The 17358-nt window shown below is 42.9% G+C and overlaps 1 protein-coding gene across 9 annotated transcripts in view; it reads left to right on the top strand.

Annotated features, from left to right (window-relative positions):
* FHOD3 (formin homology 2 domain containing 3) overlaps window positions 1-17358 on the top strand; it is a 430821-nt gene that overhangs the window by 344309 nt on the left and 69154 nt on the right. For all 9 annotated transcript variants that reach the window (XM_081079071.1, XM_081079070.1, XM_081079067.1 and 6 more), the window contains one exon: window positions 16023-16307. In XM_081079071.1, coding sequence (XP_080935197.1) covers window positions 16023-16307 — 285 coding nt within the window. The remainder of the gene's footprint in view (window positions 1-16022; window positions 16308-17358) is intronic.

Here is a 17358-nt window from a genome sequence, read left to right as displayed (position 1 = left end):
GACCTCAGCAGAACTGGATGTAACAGAACAATCTTGTCTGTCCAATTCTTTGCTGGCTCTCTGAACCTCGGGGCTCATTCTGCAGGAGCAGGCTGGCTCCACCACAGCTTTCCATCACGTCCAGTTTCTCCTGGTCGCTGAGCCGTGGAAGATTGTCCCAGGCAGATGGCTCAGTCATAGATGAGTAATGTCGGTCTAAAAATATTGAGACTCTGAGAATCAGGAAAAAACGACTGTTCTATAACAGCTCTGCTTTCTAAACCCTGCCTGATATCACTGCTTTACCTAAATTGTGGTATTTCCAGAGGCAATGGGAAAAATAGTCCCCTGCAAAAGGGTTCAGCACTTAGTCTTGGAACTTTTAACTCTATGAGTTGTACCTCCAGAAGTTTACAGAATGGTTGTCTAAACTATGAAATACACAGCGGCCCCAAGCTGAGAGGGAATTGTCAGTATCTCTAAATATTCTTTGTCCTCAAAAGTTTTAATCTGCTTGATGTTTGTTTGTGGCAAAAAAAAAAACCCCAGCTCCTCAAGTATTTTGTCCAATTACAGTCAAATTTGAGGCTGCTCTAGATAATTAAAAAGAACATTTTAAACTTCAATAAGAACACAGAAAATACTTACTTTGAGTAGCCACGATATGCACTTGGAGAAAATAAAGTTATTTCAGTGTGTTTTCAGAAAGATGAATAGCAAATGTCATTTTCCTCTACAGAGAAAGGATTAATAGATACTGAAAGAATGTTTGACTGAAATCACACAATAAGTGATCTCTGCATCTGAAAAAAGAATACTGAACTTGAATTTAGACATAATTACAAATTAATAAAATTGTATGATGTTTGCTTTTTTTCTGGAAAAAAAACCACAATGGCTCTTGGGGAATCTAAAGAGCTGTCCATCATGTGTTAAGTAATAATCATCCAAGTTAGTTGAAACTAGCAAAGTATTCTAATATCCTTGTTCTAATACACAACTGAATTATACATTGGAAATTATAAGTGTATGAGAAAAAATGCCATGGGAGGATTGTCTCAGAAAGGACTACTGAGGCTTCCTTCTGACTTGAGGACTTTTGCCCCAAAGATAGAAATACAGAATTGCTACGACAGAAAGGTTTCCCTCAACCTAGTTTGTTATTGTTCTTTGAAACAATCTGCTAGCATCCAGTTAATAGCCTATTCTTTCTACCAGGTCCCATTTTCTAATACTCAAAGTAATTTTTCGCTTATCCCTAACATTTACAATATCCCGACATCTGGAGGAAGAATAAAAATATAATCACACATCCAGATGTTTCTCCTGTACCAAACACCTGGCATTATGTGGTCCAAACATGCCAGGGGTTGACGCGCTTTTTCTTTGTATCTCCTTATGGAATTGTATGATAAGAATCCACTTCACGTTTCTGTCATGCTCTGCCCTTTCCTCCGAAATGCTGCTATTGAATACCATGTCGTGCGTCGGAGTAAGTAGGAGGGATGCTAGTATCCACATTTTGCTGAGGCTCAGATAGATGGGGAGATTGACTTCAATCTGGTTGGCACCACACTGGGAATACAACCAATGTGTCAACTCCCAACCGAGCCATTTCTCAGGGCATCACGATTTCACAGTATTTGTGGTGGTGTTCGTGTTAAAGCCACACCTTCTCCCCAGTATCTGCAAAATTGTGGCCTACATTTCAGAATTATATTTCCCAAAAAGGGAAAAACACATATATTTGTTATTGAATTCTATATACCTCAGGATCAAAGTTCACTTTATGGGTTCTTTTGTTAAAACTCCTTACTCAGATTCTTTAAGTAGCAGAAGACATGAAAATATTAAAAGTTTCTTTGCCTTTTCTCTTACAAAATATATTTTAAAAGAGGGAAGAGCTAATGGTAAAATACCCATAGCATTGCGTGCCATCTAGTGAGATCTTTTAGGCAAAAACCTTCCCAGTTAAATCTGCTGTAATTTTTGTATGAATTATGCCACTACCCCCACCATCAAGTCAGCATGTGCTTGAATTACTTTTCCATCTGGCCCTCTTGTAGCTCATGGCAGATGTTTGTCCCAATACTGCCTAGATTTAATGGTGATCTTAGTGGTCTGAATATGTTTCTTCTGTGCAAAACCATCAGGCCCATGTGAGGAACAAACGTATACATGTGTTCTCCTTTGTACTGCCCTGTAATTAATGGAAACAGCCCCAAATTTAGGTAAACGTGGAAAGGCCTATCTTTCTAGCCATTGCTTTCATTATCATTTCCTTATTTTCACTGAGCCCTAGTGGTATACATCAGAATATCTATCTGCTATGCTTATTTCCTATTATTTTAAAATCTCACAGATGACACTGGAAACAAATAAATTGTTCTCACAAACCAGGGGAAAAGGTAGTGTTCTTATTGAGAAAGAGTTCTTTGATTCGAATCTTGAGGAAGTTACCCTGAGAATTAAAACTAATAATTAATAATACTCTATCCCCAGGAGAAGTCTATATAGCAAGGTAACTAGTTATCCCAGTGGGTGTCAGACCCAAGTAACCTATTTCATGGAAACAAAGTGGAGAAAGCCATTCATTTCAAAACCAGGTGTTGATGTGATTCCTGCAGGGTGTCCCAGGGTTGAACTGCCTTCCTTGGAGGCTAGAACTGTGTTCCTCCCTTGCTCCCTGGCTTACACACCTCAGTCCTTCCTGAGGCTAGATAGAGATGGTCTTTCCCGGTAGAAGAAAGCTGCTGTAAAGAGTGTACAAGTATCTGTCACCCACTAATGTTGTCATGAAAGCATACATAAAGGATGGATTGCTTTTCTTATGTTTAGTCTGGTACTCTATGCTGCATACAGAAATAATACCTTAGCGATGCATTTGAAAAGTTTACCATCCTATATTAATTTTATGTCAGGGAAAAGTATGTTCAACGGCGACTTTTTTTTCCAACCTGTAATTAGACTCTTAGATATTTCCAAATACCTCATTTTTTTGGCCCTGGAGATATAAACTATGGCCTATACGGCCATGGCTTACTCACCAGCATTTACTTGGAGGCATTTACAGAAATTGTTGACACAGTATACTGATATTTCTCTCAGAGATTCAGGCATTTAAAGTACCGGTAAATACGACAGTTCCTCTTTCCACCTGATCCTCACACCTGCAAGTCAACTATAGACATATAGTTATATCATTAAATGTTCAATTTGTTTAAGTGAATAATCATTTTTCCAATAGGCATCATTCATCAGCATGTCTGTTGTCATGGTTACCAGTCATTGAGCATCTTTGTCACCTTTGTTGGGTAACACGTCTTGAGTCTCCTTCAGGTGCAGACGCATTTCTAATTTACCTAATCCACACGGCAGAAATCAGAAACATCTGGTATCCTATTTCCAGCTGGCACAGTAGCAATAGAATATCGTCAGTCATCAGCCTAATGCATGCTGGTTCCCTTGTATAAAGCTTTTGGACACCTCTAGTCCAGTATTTCATGAATTGGCAGGAAACTAGATTCCTTGTGGTTCTGTGACTCAGGGCTGCCCTACCTCCCCATACCTCACCTGACTGCTGCTACTTGATTCTATTTGGTCAATTCAACAGAGTCTCTCAGGAACTATACCCAAGGTCACAGCCAGGCCTGCTACACCTGCTGTGGAACTTTTTTGAGAGCCTTTGCAAATCATTGGATTTTTCTGCCATGCCATTTCCCTGTCTCTAAAAATGGAAAAAAGCAAAACTTTCCGTCTTTTCCTCCTATAGAGAATGACAGTTGCCTGCAGCGTGTTTTCTTGTACCATATTTTAAACGATTAAGTAGTCTTGAGTCCTTTTGACAGAGACAAATTATGACTCTTACTTTTTTATACTTAAGTAAAGACAAGGTACAGAGTGACTTTGGGAAAGTTGTTAAAGAAGGTATTAGCAACATGATAATTTTACACATGGCAATTAGGTATGAAAATCTACGAAGGGTCTGTGACTTTACCCTACTTGTAAGCTAGTAAGTTACCTTGCCACAATTTCATGGATGTTGGCAGAAGACGTGAAACTCCTGGATCAGAGACAAAGGACTTCATTACTTATAGCAATAGTATTAGGTTGGTGCAAAAGTAATTGTGGTTTAAAAGGTTAAAAAAATTACAAAAACTGCAATTACTTTTGCACCAACCTAATAGTATCCAGAGTATCAGCATGTGTGCCATTTCTCCTAGCCCCAGTTCCCACAAAGTGATATGAATAAGCCCAAGTGATACATGCACAGACACACAGAGAAACCCTGAGTTTAGAGACCCCTCATCTTTTATAGTGAGCAGTAAGAATGCCTTCCCTTTGTCTCAGAGAAAGACATTATGTTGATCACAGTAAACAATAAATCAACTAGTCCTTTGCTCTGGAGGGAGACATTATGTCTATCTTCCAACTCTGTTTGTTATGCACACATCCTTAGAAAGATAGGTTAGAACAAAGGCTATCAGTGCTTCTGCTTGCGAGACTGAAGAACACGAGAGACCCTTGGAGAATTGTTTCCAAGCATTGGGTTATAATGGTTTTGAACCAACTTTTACAATCAAATTTGCATCTTAAAATCTGTTTAATGTAAACAAACAAAAAAATAGGTTTGAACAGCAATTAGCTTGTTTGTTTTTATTTGACATAAGGAAGATCAGAGGCTGCAAGACCCGGTCTGCAGCAGGCATGGGAGTGAATGGGCTTGTGTGTATCTAGAGGTGTTGATAAGGACTCTGGAAAAGACATCAGTGCCTTTTGTCCCAGGTAGGAGCCTTGGGTAAATGCTTCCAGGTACAATCAGGAGGCCTCCATAGGTGGGGACAATGAGCATTCTTCAGTCAGGGTGGTACTTTGAATTCCCAGAGTCAAGACTGAGACTAGGAAATAGCAAAGACTAACTCTGATCCCTTCTAATATCCTTATCTGTGGTCAGGACATGAATTACCACTCTGCCATCTCCACCACTCTTCTTTCCCCTCCAGCACCCCTGCCATCACCACCCACCCTGACTTTCCCTCACCAACCCCCATATGGTATTGTACAAAATAATACAGTGTCTGCAGTATGGCAAAATAATCATACATTGATTGTCCAGTCCTAAAAGTATACTTTTTCAAAGAAGCCCTGCGTTCAGTACCCCTGAATTGCATCTTATCGGCCTCTGAACATGGCAAGACTCTTTAGAGCCTTTTGAAGCTGGAACACCCTCTGAGAAAGCTGCCTTCATTAGATACATTAGAAAGTTCCAGTATCTTTTTGTTGGCTTTCTAGATCCAGCAGCTCGCGATTCCTGTGTACCCTCGAGGTAATCTCCAGGCTCAATGTGTTATTTGGCTGTTATGTCTTCTGCATTTCTCATCATTTTTTCTTAGCGTTTCTCATCATTTTGTTGCAGCCTTCCTATTGATTCTTTTTTCTGCCTGTCCCTAAGTGTCATATTTTTCCAAGGTTCCCTCTCTAGCAACCCTCTCTTTTCATGCCACACCCTCTGGCTGTGCCCTTAGATCCCCAGCTGTGATTCTGAACTATCTACCATGTGCCAGAAACGAGGCCTGTATCTCCAGCCTTGGCCTTCTTAAGCTCTGGATGCGCGTAGCCAACCTCTTTAGACATCACCACCTGAATGCTCCTCACACACTTCAGACTTAATAGGTGCCAATCAGGGGCATTCGGATGAGAGATGTCACCCATGTATTACCCATAAAAGCCCCTACCCTTAAACCTGCTTGTACCTTAGTCCTCATCTGGTTAAGACCATCTGTCTTGGCCTAATCATTTAACCTGGAAGCATACAGATAATTTTTGACTCTTCCCTCCATGTTCACCCCTACATCCAAGTAAATCACCAATGTTTATGTGCTCCTTTTTCTCAAATCAGCCCTTTCCCCTGTTTCCCCATCGCTAATGCCTCAGTTCAGGTCTTAGCCATCTCTGATCTGGTTCTAATAGATCTCGTATCTTCCAGGGTCTTTCATAGCAACCCAACAACAACAAAAATCATATCTATACCTTCTTCTTAAAATGTTCCAGTGGCTCTCCATTTTCTACAACTTAAAGTTAAAACCTTACATGGCACTCAAGACTCTTGGTTATCCAGTCCCTACAATCAGTCTTTTACCACCACAACCACCCCCATATGTTACGTTCCGTCAGTACCAAACCACTATCTGTACCTGAAAGGTGCTATGTTCTCTCTGGCATGCTCTGTGCTTAATTGCCCTCTTCCAATAAAGTGCCCACTTGTCTCTCATTAATCTAGTTGAAGTATCTTCTCTTCTCTAAAGCCTCCTTTGATTCCTCTTCTGTGTTTACCTTCAGCTTGTGCATACCTGAGATACAAACCTTATCTCACTGTATATTCAGTGGTCTGCTTTCATCATCTGTGTGTTCCTGAGAAGAGGGCCCTTGCCTCACTCACCTTTGTTGTCTCCCAATACTTGGAACAGAATAGGCATTTAGTAAATGTTTTATGAGTTAAGGAATGAATAAACAACATGAAAAAGAAAGCAGACACATTAATCTATACATACAGCTATTTCCCCTATGCCCAGATATTTATTACACAGGCCATGATGGAAGACACATCTTTGAGTATATAGGCCACTCTGTAAAAACTGAAGAAACGATGGTGGCCTAATGTAGAGAGAACTTTTGCAGAGAGTTGGTATATGTGGACCATTTCTTTCTGAGGATTGAACTCCAAAAGAGGAAAAAAAAATTAGAGGATGATTCTTGACAAATTGATAGTTAAGATATTTATTCAACTGCTTTTTAAAATACCCCTATTTCAATGGATTTTTTTTGGTCCATTTCTTTGAGTATGCTAACAATCTGCTAACAAGTGCAGATAATCTGAATTACTAAGTGGAAAGCTACATCCATTAGTGAGTAGATATAAATGACGAAGGGTCAATTTTTGGGGATGAGAATTTAAATTAGCATTTCTAGTTGTATTCCAATCTTAGGCAAGCTGGTTCTACTTAGGCTTGGTCACACTCTACTGATAGGAAGAGCTATTAGGTTGGTGCAAAAGTAATTGTGGTTTAGAAGGTGAAAAATAATTGCAAACACCGCAATTACCTTTGCACCAGCCTAATAATATTTTCGTTTGTTTTGATCTTATAATATCTATTGGTTATGACTTAAGAGACCACTTTAGCCTGAAAAATATTTTAAGGAAAGCATTTTTTCACATCTGACTTTCTTGTGCCAAGTACAGTACCTGGCCCATGAGAGGTTTCAATAAATATTTATGGAATGAATGAGGTTGCTACTAATCACATTAGAATATGTAATTAACAGTATCTACCGTGTTTCCCCGAAAATAAGACCTAGCCCAACGATCAGCTGTAATGCGTCTTTTGGAGCAAAAATTAACATAAGATCCAGTCTTATATTGTATTGTATTATATTATTATGTAATACTGGATCTTATATAAGGCCCTGTATTGTATTATGTTATATTATATTATATTATATTATTAGACCCAGTATTTATTTATATTATATTATATTATATTATATTATATTATATTATATTATATTATATTCCCAGTCTTATATTAAAATAAGACCAGGTCTTACATTAATTTTTGCTCCAAAAGATCCATTAGAGTTGATAGTACAGCTAGGTCTTATTTTCAGGGAAACACGGTATATTTTGCTCAGCCTGAAAAAAAATTGTATTAGCAAAAACAAAACAAAACAAAACTCAAGTTCAATCAATTTATTTGCTAGCTGCCATTATACAGCACTATCCATTTTAATGCTAGTGTATCCCCTTCAAAGCAGCAGTTTTTGTTTTGATGTCATTGATGTTTCTGTCTAGGACTTGATAAGAGCTAGTCCTATTGAAATGCATTGCCAGTTTGGAACTAGTGTCTTCATCATTGAGGAAAGGCAGTCTTCCTATTTGCTCTTATCAAGAAAAAAAAAAAAAGTACACGTAGTTAACCCAGGAGCTCCACCAGCCCTGGGCACAGAAGGACAAATGAACAGTGAAGTCAATCCTGTTTGACTCTGAACTAAGACAAGACCTGTCTATCTGATTTTAGAAGAATTTAAACAAACTCAAAGAAAGTCTTTGTAACTGGGTCTGATGTTTGAGGTTATGCATATGGTTTGAGTTCAAGATGATGATAGAGCAATAAATGATACAATAATCTTAAATTGCTTTTCATTTTCTGTTTATAGTGTGAAATAGAATCTATGTGGTAATCAATATTAGAATAATTGAGCTAAAACTGACTTCTTTTTTGTCTTATACAATACTGCAGTGGAGTTGTTTCATGTACGTGTTTAACCACATGAACTCAGTCAAAAGCACAATCTAAGAGGCAAAAGGGGGGAGTGGAAATTACACTTTAAATAGTGTTTGTAATCCTGTCCACTAGCCAACTCAGGTGTATGTCCCCATGTGAGTGTGACATGAGGGCCACAGATCTGTTTTTCTCTTGAGCCATTTCTGATTCTCATGTGCCTCTTGTAGTATGAATGACCGGCTGCATCACATGTGATTCCAGAGTTTAAAGATTTGTATTTGGAGATAACATGTCCCATGAGTATAAACCCGGTATTTCTTACAGCATTCCACTGAAGCTAAATGGAAACCTTGATTGTTGGAACTATGAGGGTAGGTATGAGATCTATAAAGTGGCATCTTCCAAAAGGACTTCTGAAGGTAATTTTGACCATGAATGGTTTTCATTTTAAGAGATGGCTTCAGCCCCAACTGCTTTAGAAAATCTAGCTCTAAATTTTGAGAACAAAGCTGGGCTTAATTTTGAAGCCATACAAATTCGTTAGACTGATGAACCAGTATTTTGCAGGTGATAAAGTGTTTCTTTTGTAAAGTTTGAGTAAACTGGGTTTGTGCCCATCCTAATGAAACTATTCCCTTAGAGCAGTGATTCTCAACCAGGGGTGATCCTCCCTCCACAGGGGATATTTGGCAGTGTCTGGAGATATTTTTGGTGGTCACAACTGGGGAGGAAGTGCTATTGACCTCTAGTGGGTAGAAGCCCAGGAATGCTGCTAAACATCCTACAGTGAACAGGACAGCCCCCCACTACAGAGAATTATCCAACCTCAAATACCCATAGTGTTGAGGCTGAGAAACGCTGCTCTAGAGTGCATCTGAGTGAACAGCTTAGCAAGAATTGGCTCACCACCAAAGTCAAAGTCTAAAGAATTTTCAAAGTTCTGAGCTTTTTTCTCTTGGGACCTTTTTCACATTTATGTGATTCAACCACAAGTTTAAAGTCGATGGTGTTAGTTATTAGCTATGAACTGGGGAGGTCCCTGGAATCTACACAGTTTGGAGCAACTATTATAGAACTGGCTGGCCCAGCCCTTGGTTTCATAAGATCTTCCAGAAAGCTAAGTCCTGGCAAAGTCATTGAGACACCGTCACAGACTGAAATCAATTGAAGCCACCCAAAGACTTATTAAGTTCAAATCTTTCTACCAGCAATTTATCTTCTCAAAAAAAAATTGCATGACAAGAGATTCCAATTGGACAGTCTGGACTCAGCTGTCAGGGACATTGATGAAAGCGGAACTGGAACGTTAGTGCCCATAGTCCTTTTTTTTTTTTTAAAGGAATGATTATTGTATACTTCTCCTTTGAGGCTTAAGTCACCCATCACATAGTTTAATATCGTGATTAACAGCCCAAGCTTTTCAGTGAGGCCAACTGAGGTTCAAATCCCGGCTCTGTTAGCATTCTCTCTTCTTGTCAGTGAGTCCTTTTGGAAAGAGATGGCACATGCTCATGCTCAGAGGGTGCCTGGGGGCGGTCAGTGAAGGAAATGCTTGCAGAGGTGCGGAGAGGATCACAGGACCATCAGAGGGTGGGGAAGCACCCAGAGATCAGCAGCAGTGGGAAACTGTCAACACTGCTCCCACCTCCAAGCCTGGAGGAACTTGGTGAGTGGCTGGGACTTGGTAAGATCTCCCTAGCCTTGGGAGGGAGCCCACAGTACAGAAACGGTGGCCTGGCAGCCTCTGCCAAAATGTAGCCCCACATGAAGGAAGCAGGGGCATAAATACTCCAGCCTCTCCTTCCGCCTGTCTTTGCTGGTCCTTCCCAGGGGCAGACCATCTGAAAGTGAGAGGGAAGGCGAACGCAGGAGATACTCTCCTTAGAGGCCAGCCTCCCAGGGCATAGAGCAGAACAGAGAATGAGTCTAGAGGAGCAGTCCAAGAGTATCCAGCCCACTGTGGAGCCCTGGTCGAGTTACTTAACCTCTCTGGACATGTTTCCTCATTTCTCACCTGGGGACACTAATCTTCATATTGTTGGTTTGAGATAAATAGGGTGATATGGATATGTTTCCTAGAACTGCACCGGTCTGTAGAAGATATTCAACACATAGTAACTTTTATTTTTACTTCACTTTAAGGCCAAGCGGGGCCTGATGTCTAGTGAGATTTTCAGGACTAGATGAGGAGTTGGTGCTGGGCTTTTGGAGGGACAAAGAGAGCTAGCTAGTACGAGTCAGTGTCCAACCTGGCTGACTGGAACCGGATGAGCTGGCCGAAATCCTCCAGGCCGGCTCTGTCCTCATCTCTCGCCCAGTTTTGTGAGCTATATGAGGGAAATACCAGTCATGTGACTGGGCACCCTTTTCTAGTCTCTCAACAAAAATACCTAAAATACCTTTTCTCTCTTACCTTGTGGTTCTCGTATTGAGGGGTTCCCATTCTGGCTCTCCAAGCCCTCTCTCCTGTAAGGTCTGTTTCCTTTAGATAAAGAGTTCCCATTAGTGGCTGTGTTCAGGTCATGGGTCCTTCCATACAGAATGGTGAAAAACAGTTTCCTTATTACTTCCTTCTGCATACACCATAGACCTCTTCCTTCCTGTTATTTCATCCACATTACATAATGTACCCATCATCGTATCCCTGTATACAGTTTAATTTTCTTTTTTCTTTTTTCCTTCTCCCTTACACTCTCTCCCCCTACCCTGACCTTACAATTTAGTTTAAAACCCTCTGAATCAGGTCAGTGCAGATTCTGGCCAACTACATTTTTCTGGCCTTTGCTAAGTGCGTTCCGGCAATGCCAAGATCCCATCAGTCTGCTCTCTCAGGACGTGGTCCAGAAAGACAGAGCCTAGTTTTGGACGCCTTTTCTGTTGCCAGGCACTTCTTGCCATGTCCTCCTTTCATTTCCAAACTCACACCCACCACGAGGAGCAGGGCTGCCTGGGCTCCTGGCCCGAGTCCTCGCAGTTCCCCTCTCCCTTTGCCCACCCCCAGGGATGCAGCCAGATCTTTATGTCCTTCCTCCATCCGAGGTGATTGACAGGCGTGAGTGCGAATGGACAAGTGTGGGGAGCCCTGGCAGCATTCTCATGGCAGGCTTGGGTTATCACAGCCACTCCAGAGCCTCACTTGAAGACAGGGCTGTGGGTCCTTGCAAGTGTGTGCTTGGGAGTCGGGAGCTTTGCCCCTTCCTGCCGACACCTTGGCCTGAACCCTCATCATTCCCTTCCAGCCTCAGCTTTCTGAGGGCAATAAGAGGAACTCCCGATAGAGAGCTAGTCAGGATTTAGTAGACAGTTCCTGTGCAGTGCCTCGCAGGGAGCCAGCAGTCCTGCAGTACCCCCTGTTCTCCCGAATACTAACACAGCACCTCCCCCAATGGATCTCTGGGATGGAAAACTTCTTCCCACAGTCCAGAATCTCAATCACTTGCCCATGTGTTCTTCGAGTGGCGCTGTTTATTCCTTTTCGTCTTCTCTTGAGCCCCAACCGACAGGCCTTCAGTTTTCCTCAGCCTCTGTGTGCAGGTTTGCCTCCTGGTCTGTCTGCTCCACACAGACTAGGAGCTGCATTTGTAGCAACAGACCTGCCTCAGCTCTTCCAGAGGGAAGTGTAGTTTGTGATGCAGGGATAATCAGGGGGTCCTTTCAGGCAAAGTGAAAGTTGGCCTGTCTCTACCTGAAGCAGCCATCACTGCCCAGGTTCTTACCTGGTCTCTGATCCTGGTCATCTTTCATTCCTCCAGCACGTCTTGTGCTCCCATCTCTGCACATGCTGTTCCCTCTGCCCAGAATGTTCTCATGTCCACTTTCCCCCTTTTTAATTCCTTTTCATCTTTGGAGACTCTGCTTCAGTGCTTTTTGGCACTGAGATGTGTGTCCCTTCCCAGCCTTGTCAAAGACTCTTGCCATAACCTCCTGGGTACAAAGATTTGCTCTTAGAACAGCCATCACATTTATAAATATTTTGATTGGGTCTGGTGGGAGCTCAGGGCTGGAATTTCCCTGTGTCCATCGGTGGTAGGGTTCACGCACCTTTGCCAGGCACATGGTAGGAAGTGTAGGATTTTTATGCTCTTCTGTAACCTCCATGATGACAAGAGCCAGATCTGTCTTGTGTGTCACTGTTTCTCTCACCACCAACACCATTGCTGGGCCAGAGAAGGGCTCATTAAATACTGGGACTAGCAACAGTGGGAAGTGGTGAGCAGTTTTCACTCCTTGGTATTGGCAAATATCTTAGCTCTCTTTAGGACTTTTCCTGCAGACTAATATAGTTCCTCATGTTTCCTGGGAACTCATTGATTGTAGATGATACTTCTCCCTGTGTCTTCCTGGAGAACAGCCAGCCTGGCTTGGAGAAGTGACTCTAAAGAAGTGTGTGTGTGTGTGTGTGTGTGTGTGTGTGTGTGTGTGTGTGTCCTTTGATGAAGGAGGTCCAAAAGAAGATAATGGGATAGGGGAGCAGAAATGTTCTGGAATTTAGTGTGCAGTCTCAGGGTGCTTCCTGAGTATCAATGAGAACATTTGTGAGCAGATGTGGCCCAGGACCATGCTAGGGGCTTTTGGACAGGAAAGGAAGCTGAGGTCTTGGCCCTCCGGGACCTTTTGCCCTTGTCATTCCTGTGTTTGATGAATACAAGCATACATCTCGAGAGGAATTCTGTAGTGTATCCTGGCTTCTCCTTCCAGGGTCTCCTGTCACTTGTTATCCAGTGCCCACACTTGGGTACCTGGCCACATACCACTGTGACCTATTAGTAGATTTTTATGCCTTGTGTCCCTAGCCAAGTGGTGAGCCCTCTGAAAGCAGGGATGAGTGTCGTGTCAATAACACACATGTTGCCTAATGTATACAGCACAGAGCTTGTCAACTATGCATGTTTGCTCTCGGTCACCTTCACTCTCCATCTTTGGTGGTTTTGCTTGACTTGATTATGGTTGAATATTATTTGTTCATCATTAGGACAACCTCATATGCCACAAATTTGCAGTCAGACCTTGTGGACACTGACTCTGCATTCTGATCAGGTTTAGAGATGACTACCTCCCCAGCAGAAATGAAAAACCACCTCAGTGGTCAGATCACACATATAAATGTCTGACTCTGTGAAGTTAGGCCTTAACATGTAGCGATGAAATTGCACTGTTTATTCCCAAGAGTGTGTGGCTTTCTAGAGCTTGCATGTCCATTACCACACCTATCCAGGCAGCCACTGGCGATTTAATTAGGGGGCAGAGTTGCTGCTTAAGTGGAAGGAAACCTGACAGTGGAGTGCATATAGGCTGGAGTCAAACAACCATCAAATCCCAGTTCCTTCCTACTTTGCCCAGTCTCCTGGGGATGTGAGTAGACGTGGGCTTATGGAAACCAACTGCACCATCTCCTTGTCAGTGATAAAGCCACACAGAGGCTCCCCTCTCCAGTTTGCTCCATATGCTCACCAATTAAAACTCAAATGCATGTCACATGCTAGGCTGTTGGAAACACATTTTTGCTTTGATGTGGCTATTCTGAAGTTAATGTGTGCAAGAACATATGCTTTCTGTCAACCAAATGATGACTGCTATTGCTAAAACTATGCTTCTGCCATGCTTGCTTGTAAAATAGATACGGCTTTGTATCTCTTTGCTAAATACTTTATGATCAGATGAAAAAGAAATTACCATAAAGATTCCTTCAAGACCACAGGGAACTTTTCTCAAAGGCATATTCACTCTTTCCCGGTACCAGCCCAGGTTTTGATTTTAAGGAAAAGTGCCTGACATGCCCATTCTTAGGCACATAGGCTCTTGGTCATGCCCGTTGGTGTCCTCCTGTTATCTCTGCCTGGAAACTTTGCTATCGTATCACTAGTTCCTATAACCATCCCTCTTGGGGATACCCAGCAGGGACAGCCAGTAGGCAGCAGGGGCCTTCACTGCCTCAGGCCTCATCTTCCTCCAGTCTCCCAGGGAAGCAGGCTCCTGTATTAGGCTAGAGTTCCAAGCATAAGATGTACAGCGTGTCATTAAGCCATGAGTAGGCAGAAGGGAGAGGCTCTCTGCTCTCTATACCAGTTCCTACCTGAAGGGCATTGGGGCAGGGGGCTTCCCACGGAGGAGTATTTCTTCCCTGTGGTGTCTGGAAGTTACCCAAGGACAGAAGGCAAGGCTGGCATTTCATCCTCCCCACTGCCTGCTTCCCTCCCAAATTCCCTGACGTATTCTCAGAGGAAGGCAGCCTGAGAGCAGACGAGGGGTGGGGGTGCTGGACCCAGTGAGTCCTGGCACAATGACTTCTTGCTGGGAAGCTGAGAGCAGCTGGGCCCCTGCCCATTGAGGCCTGAGCTTTCCTCTCCTATAGTAATGCCACTGCCTGGCCTGCTGGGCACAAGACATTGCTACTCATCCCCACTCACCTGAGCTGGCAAGATGCCTCCACAAAGAGAGCTCCCCAATCTGCTTGTTCTTATGGAGTCTGGGTAGGTCTCTCACAGTTCCCACCACGTGCAGATCATGCCTGAAATTCTATATTGCTTTGCACAATGAATGCCTAGGGCTCAAGCACACACTCTTGGGGGTGCGCTGCCAGGATTCCAGCCATGTAGCTTTGCCCAGCCCTGAGAGTCAGACCCTCAGGGGTGACCCATCCTCCTTTGGCCTTCACATGCGGTAGTTGGCTCAGAACTTTTAATATTCGGAATCGTTTTGCTATCCATTTACAGTTCACAGCTGAGAATTTTGCTCAGCAAAAACATGCAAAGCCACACTGTGCCATTCCCTGCTCCCTAGAGGATAACAGCCACGGGAACATGAGCATTTTCACCTTGGTACAAGCATCAAGTCTCCAGTCTTGATTGGTTTACAAATAGTTCTGTGCCCATGAGGGATTGTTCCACATAGCTTTCAAAATTACGGGCTACCTTTACATTATGAGCAAACGTAATTCAAGCAAAGGGTGACAGGCCTCATTGGAGTAGCCGACGATAAAACATCAGGCTGTTACTTGTTTATCTACTTGATCACTGTGGATTTTCTTTTCTCTTTCCCTAAAGAGTCAAAAGGATCATGTACTAGTTTTCTATTGATGCGTAATAAATTAGCACAAAGAGAGTGTTTCAAAATGGTACCTATATATTATCCCACAGTGTCCATAGGTCAGAAGTCCAGCAGAGGTCAGTTGTGTTCTTGGCCCTAAGAATCGCAAGGCCAAGATCAAGTTTGTGTTGACTGGGCTCTTATCAGGAGGCCCTGAGAAGAAACTATCTCCAGGTTCTTCAGGTTGTTGACAGAAGTCAGTTTCTTCTGCATGCAAGAGTGAAGTCCCAATTCCTTGTTTTCTGTCAGTCAGGAGTTGCTCTCAGCTTCTTAGCGGTTACCCCTTTCCTTCTCACATGGCCACCCCTCCATCTTTAAAGCCAGCAGTGTCATGTCAAATCCTTCTCGTGCTTCTAATCTTTCTGTTCTGCTGCTAATCAGCAAACACTCTGCTTTTAAAAGGCTCACCCAATTGGATCAGTCTCACATGGATAATTTCCATGTTTTTAAGGTCAACTGACTTGAGACTTGAAGGTCAGCTACACAATCCCTTCCCAGCAGTGCCTAGATTCGTGTTTGAGTGAATTACCAGGCGATCGGAATCTTGGGGGCCATCTGTAGAATTCTGCCAAACACAGACAGCATAGGGGAATCAACCTCATATCCATTCTCACACCTCACTTGATAATTCCAAGAAATTCCTATTGTGATTGTAATCTCCATTGTTTCCACCAGCGAGCACCAGGGATCCTGCACCCGAACAGGAGGCAGAACTGGAACCAGAGGCAGACGTGGAGCAGGTGGCACAGGAGAACAGCCAGGAAGTAGCCCCTGCCTGTGTGGGGCCAGAGATTGAAGTGGAGCAGGAGCCGGAAGAGCGATCCTCCCTCAGTGAAAAAGAGAGGCGGAATGAGGAGGTGAACGAGAGAGACAACTGCTCTGCCTCTAGCATCTCATCTTCCAGCAGCACGTTAGAGAGGGAGGAGAAGGAGGACAAGCTCTCCAGGGACAGAGGAACAGGTAATAAAGCCACTCTGTTCATAAACACGTTCCAGGGAACCCCGGAGCAGGGGATCTGGTGTGCTGGCCTCTGGGGTGACCTGCTGGCTCAGCTCACTCACCGGGCTATGTCACCCAGTGTCTGGAGGTGAGGAATGTGCCCACATCGTCAGCCAGCAGCTTCCTACTCCATAAAAGGGGGGCCCCACACCCTCTGCCATGCTGTTACACTATCATTTCCAAAGGTGGGAAAAGGGCCCTATAATAAGGGCAACAGAGGACGTTTCCTAAGGAGTAAGCCACAAAAGAGAAAGAGAAATTCCTCCTTTCCTTCCAATTGTTCGTAATAAGTGTAGCTTTTATCCGATTTAAATTTAGAGACATATCATGTTGTTATCTATTCACTTGAATGAGCTTTTTCAGTGAAGTGTGTTAAACCGTTATGACTGAATATTTTAGACCAGAGCAAATTTGTTTAAAAGAATCGAATGAGTACTTCCAAAAAGTGCTAGTTCACAGTGTACTGAGGTCAATTTGATGGGTTCTGTTGGAATACATATACTTTAAGTAATTTTTCTACAATATACTGAGGACCACTGTTTTCTTTGCTATACAGTACGTGCTCTTCTTTATGGAATTATATCTTTTTGGTATTATACCTGATTTTCATTCAGTTCATCTGTGTAATGGTGACTTTATAATTAGGGACCAAATGGAAGGTTAGTCCTCAGTAGGAACTTGTGGAGGGAGCCACAGAGGGTTATAGGAATTGTAAATAATTTATATAATCATTTGAATTATGATTCATATGCGACACCATGGGGCTGGTCTTCCTACCCATGACTTGTGTGTTGTTAGGGTGACAAGGAGCCACCTCTTTCAACTAATAGTCCTCAACAATGGTGGCATGTCTTACAGGCCAGCCTTCATTCACCTACAGTGACATGCACCCAAGGAGCCTATATCTTGGGCCTCAAGGGCAACAGGAAGGTTCCATAACAGCCTGCCAACAATGGCATGACCCATGCATGGCTTGTTAGCTCACAGACTAAGAATACACTGTCTCTGAAGC

The sequence above is a fragment of the Rhinolophus hipposideros genome (genome assembly GCF_964194185.1).
Source record: "Rhinolophus hipposideros genome assembly, chromosome: 17".
Taxonomy (NCBI): domain Eukaryota; kingdom Metazoa; phylum Chordata; class Mammalia; order Chiroptera; family Rhinolophidae; genus Rhinolophus; species Rhinolophus hipposideros.
The sequence above is the reverse complement of the archived record's forward strand: the minus strand, read 5'-3'. Positions and strand labels throughout refer to the sequence as shown.